The sequence below is a fragment of the Bufo bufo genome, chromosome 8 (assembly GCF_905171765.1).
Source record: "Bufo bufo chromosome 8, aBufBuf1.1, whole genome shotgun sequence".
NCBI lineage: Eukaryota > Metazoa > Chordata > Amphibia > Anura > Bufonidae > Bufo > Bufo bufo.
Genome location: NC_053396.1, coordinates 196908869 through 196913951, shown reverse-complemented (window position 1 = coordinate 196913951; position 5083 = coordinate 196908869). Strand labels below are relative to the sequence as shown.

Below are 5083 nucleotides of genomic sequence, written 5' to 3'. Positions count from 1 at the left end.
AACAAAAAAAAGTTATATTTGTGGATTATGTTGTGTTTACAATTACAGTATCAAAAAATTCATGGAGAACAAGGTAGGACTTCTAGAAAAGTAAGCTTCGTGGTACAAACATTTTTTGAAATTATGACAAGTGCCCTTTTTTTTTTTTGCTTAAGCCCCTGCTCTTCAAAATGTCTGTGCACATCCCTGCTGGACACTATAGGCCGGTAAGTTTAACATCTGTCGTGTGTAAACAGTTTGAAGGTTTTCTAAGAGATGCTATCTTGGAGTACCTCAATGAAATAAGCAAATAACATCATATCAGCATGGCTTCATGAGGGATCGGTCATGTCAAACTAATTTAATCAGTTTCTATGAGGAGATAAGTTCTAGACTTGACCGCAGCGAATCAATGGATGTCGTGTATCTGGACTTCTCCAAAGCATTTGACACTGTACGACATAAAAGGTTAGTATATAAAATAAGAATGCTTGGACTGGGAGAAAATGTCTGTATGTGGGTGAGTAACTGGCTGAGTGATAGAAAACAGAGGGTGGTTATTAACGGTACACACTCAGATTGGGTCACTGTCACTAGTGGGGTACCTCAGGGGTCAGTATTGGGCCCTATTCTCTTCAATATATTTATTAATGATCTTGTAGAAGGCTTGCATAGTTAAATATAAATTACTTTATAAACTGTGTAAAGTAATTAACACTGAAGAGGACAGTATACTTCTACAGAGGGATCTGGATAGATTGGAGGCTTGGGCAGATAAGTGGCAGATGAGGTTTAACAATGATAAATGTAAGGTTATGCACATGGGAAGGAAAAATGCAAGTCACCCGTACATACTAAATGGTAAAACACTGGGTAACACTGACATGGAAAAGGACCAAGGAATTTTGGTGAACCACAAACTAAGCTGTAAAAACCAGTGTCAGGCAGCTGCTGCCAAGGCCAATTAGATCATGGGTGGCATAAAAAGGGGCATAGATGCCCGTGATGAGAACATAGTCCTGCCACTTTACAAATCACTAGTCAGACCACACATGGAGTACTGTGTACAGTTCTGGGCTCCTGTGAACAAGGCAGACATAGCAGAGCTGGAGAGGGTCCAGAGGAGGGCAACTAAAGTAATAACTGGAATGGGACAACTACAGTACCCTGAAAGATTATCAAAATTAGGGTTATTCACTCTAGAAAAAAGACGACTGAGGGGAGATCTAATTACTATGTATAAATATATCAGGAGTCAGTACAGAGATCTCTCCCATCATCTATTTATCCCCAGGACTGTGACTGTGACGAGGGGACATCCTCTGCGTCTGGAGGAAAGAAGGTTTGTACACAAACATAGAAGAGGATTCTTTACGGTAAGAGCAGTGAGACTATGGAACTCTCTGCCTGAGGAGGTGGTGATGGTGAGTTCACTAAAGAAATTCAAGAGGGGCCTGGATGTATTCTAGTTTGTGAGACAACTCCCATTATGCCTTTTCACTGTTTAAATCGGTTACCCTGTTTTCTCATATTGATGACCTATCCCCGGATAGATCATCAATATTAGATTGGTGGGGGTCCAACTCCTGGCAATCCCGTTGATCAGCTGTTTGAAGAGACCGCATCACTCCTGCAAGTGCTGTGTTTTCTTCGCTGTTTACCTGCTTGCTGTCCACATTGCAACAGCAGAGTAGTTTAATTACAGCTGCTCTGTCCCATTCACTTGAACGGGAAGCGTCGTAGCCTCCCTTTCGATCCTGAGGATAATTCCTCAATATTAGAAAACCAGACAACCTCTTTAACGCATACTGGAAGTTGTAGTTTCACATGGAAGAAACTTATATTGATGGGATTAACCTGACGTTGCAATTGATCTTTATATTGAACTCGGTTCTGGTGCTGTACTTATGTACTGAACTTGGCTTTGGTACTGTTTACTGATCATAACAGACAGTAGATGTGGATCCACTATACCAACTAACTGGTTTGGCTCTAGGCTAGACCTAAAGTTATTATCCTGGCATTGCCCTGGTTTTCACCCTTTAACCCCCTTAACAGAAATTAACATTTTGCTGCAGGGGAGATACCAGGCTGCTACCTCTTGGAATAGTCCTGGTGTAGTTGGTGGCTGGCCCACAGGAGCCAGGGACACTGGTGAAAATCACTGAGGGATCAGGCAATATTAGTGAACAGGAAACAGGCAGAGGTCAGGACAGGCAGAGTACATGCAAATCCATAAAACAAGTCCAAAGTCAAGGCAGGCAGCAATGGATCTATACGGTAAACAGGCTATGTATGGGGCATGCAGTGGAGGGTCAGAGTCAATAGACAGTGGCTCATTACACAGGCAGACAGAAAATACACCTTCACTGGTAAACTAGCAAGCTAGGAACCTAAAGCTTATGCATCTCTTTTTTTGGGAAAGGCACTCAAAGTACCCACAGTTGTCCAGCCATTGGCTGGCAAAGATTGGAGCAATTTTGCACTGGTCCTTTAGGTGCTGAAAAGTGGGCATGCTCTTAGGGAGATAGGAAGAGGCCTTGCATCCTGACACAGGCTGTGGCATCCACTGAGGGACAAAGAACTGCGGCAGACTCTGGGCAAGGGCTGAGTAATGACGCGTCCGTGCCTTCCCCGAATAGTGGGACAGTGGCAGGCACAGAGAGCTTGGTTTTGGTACTGTATTTGTGTACTGAGCTTAGTTCTGGTGCTATATTTATGTTATATGGCTGGTTCTAGAGCTGTATTTACATCACAAGTCGGGTTCTAGCGTTGCATTTATATACCAAGATTAGTTCTGGTATGGTATATGTTATGAGGTTGGTTCTGGCATTGCATTAACTGTATATGCCAAGGCTAGTTCTGGTGCTCTATTTATATACTGAGCTTGGTAATGGTACCATAGTTATGCACAGTACTCCATGAATTTGGCCTAAGGTCTCATTCCCACAACCAAATTACATAGTGGTCTTTGCCTTCTGTGGGACCATTCTGTAACTCTCTGTGTCTCCAATTTTTTATGCAAAAAATATGGCATTTGATGTATGCTATATTAAGAAGGTACTCCCCCCTGGAAGCACTAATTCTATGGGAGAACGTGAAGTCACCACACTCCAGCTTATGGGTCACTGTCATCACAGGGTAGGATTATAATGAAAGATAACAACTCTATATACATAACAAAGGGTAACAGCTTTGACAATAGTTGATGGGCACAGCGCAGCTCTTGTCACAGAGCATGCCCACAACATTCTGCCAAAGTCAATAGGTTGTTTTCTGGCTGAGATTTCTGTGGCTGCTGTGTAAAAAAATAAAAAAAGAATAATAAAACAAATACAATCAGCAAGTAAAACAGATTAGAAAAATAGAATATGTTTCAGTGTCTGGTTCTAATTAAAATACGGTATAGGCAATGGATAGCATTTTTTTTATTGTTGTGACACATGGTTCAAGCACAAAGACCTTCACATTATTAAATTTATAAAACTAGATTACTTACTGTATACTTCAATTTTAAACACAATTTTGTAATATTGGGAAGAAGAGAAATAAAATAATAAGAAATACTATACAAAAACATTAATTTATTTCACATTCATAACTCAACTAATACTCCTCTCAGAGCGACCTCTTCTTAGAATGAAGCCACAGGCAGGGATGTCATTATCTCCCCCATTGGCAGCCTCATGGGCTATAGTTTGCATCCTGATAAATTTGAGATACCTTTCTGTTGGGTTGCCTTCTGTGTGCACCACGAAAATTGTCGTTCCCAACAATAGCTACTTTTGAATCTTTTTAGTTCCCGTCGAAGAGCTAGTTTTACATCTCTATTTTTTAAACTGTAAATTAATGGGTTAAGCATAGGGACTGCTGCCGTGTTAAACAATGAAAAAAGTTTACTGGACTCCAAGTTATTCTCCTGCCCAGGCTTTAGGTACTGACAGAGAAGCACCACGTACAGAAGGATGACAACTGTCAGGTGTGAGGAGCATGTGTGGAAGGCTTTACGTCTTGCGATGTTGGAAGGTATTTTAAGTATGGTGTCAAGAATAAAAACGTAAGGCATAAAAGTCAAAGGAAATGAGAAAAATAAATGAAAAAGTACACTGGCAAGGATAAAATAATCCAAAAGTGACGTGTCACTACAAGTGATATATTTCAGAGGCAAAATATCACAAAAGAAGTGGTTGATTTTGATTGACTCATAGCAGGAAAATTTAATGATGACAATGGTGTGAGGTAGACTTTGAAGAAACCCTGAAACCCAGCAGAGTGAAGCCAATAGGCCACAAAGCCTATAATTCATGATCATGTTATATTTCAGTGGCTTGCATATGGCAACATATCTATCATAACTCATGGATGATAATATTAGAAGTTCAAGTCCTATTAATGATGCCCAAACGTACATTTGTAGTATACAACCACCATAGGATATTGTTGACCTTCCAGAAATGAATCCTGTAAGGATCATATGTAAAGTGATTGTAGAAGAAGACATGTCTAAGACGGACAAATTGGCCAAGAAGAAGTACATTGGTGTGTGAAGGTGACAATCCAGGCAGACCAGTAGAAGAATAATCATGTTCCCACCAAGAGTGAAGAGATAGATGAGAAGGGCCAGAAGAAAGATTGGAAGCTGTAGTTCCCGAACACTGGAAATTCCCACAATGATAAAATGAGTGATATTGACAATATTTTCTGGATTCATTCTGAAGACTTATAGAGGAAAATGATGTTATGGTTGATGATGTGGCTTTGGTAGTTTTAATGACCATAGAGAACTTGGCTGTGTTGTTGATAAGACCTATTTTATGGAAAATGGAGTAAGAAATTCACTGCTACTGAGGCTTGGCACTACTTCACAGCCAATAGAAATGCAATGTGCTGTAAACAAATCCAATAGACATTATATCCAAAATTTATCAAGGCTCATAGGCAGCAGAACAAACATGGATATCAACCACCACCTGACACTAATTTGTGCTGCCCGAACTAAGGCTACCCCAGCGATCATCACCCTGCACCCACACCAATCAGCTGGTCAAAGAGGCTGCAGTTCTCCTGTGAGTGCTGCGGCCTTCTTGTAGCTTAGCCTAGGCCA

General features: G+C 40.8%; 1 protein-coding gene across 1 annotated transcript; it reads right to left on the bottom strand.

The window, feature by feature from the left end:
• Window positions 1-3670: 3670 nt before the first annotated feature.
• Window positions 3671-4690, bottom strand: LOC120978170 (olfactory receptor 151-like). Its single transcript, XM_040406391.1, has one exon. The coding sequence runs from the start codon at window positions 4688-4690 to the stop codon at window positions 3671-3673; it is 1020 nt and encodes a 339-aa protein (XP_040262325.1).
• Window positions 4691-5083: the final 393 nt, after the last annotated feature.

Excerpts from the sequence above, each read along its gene's own strand:
- LOC120978170 (XM_040406391.1), bottom strand. The coding sequence starts at position 4,690 with ATGAATCCAGAAAATATTGTCAATATCACTCATTTTATCATTGTGGGA.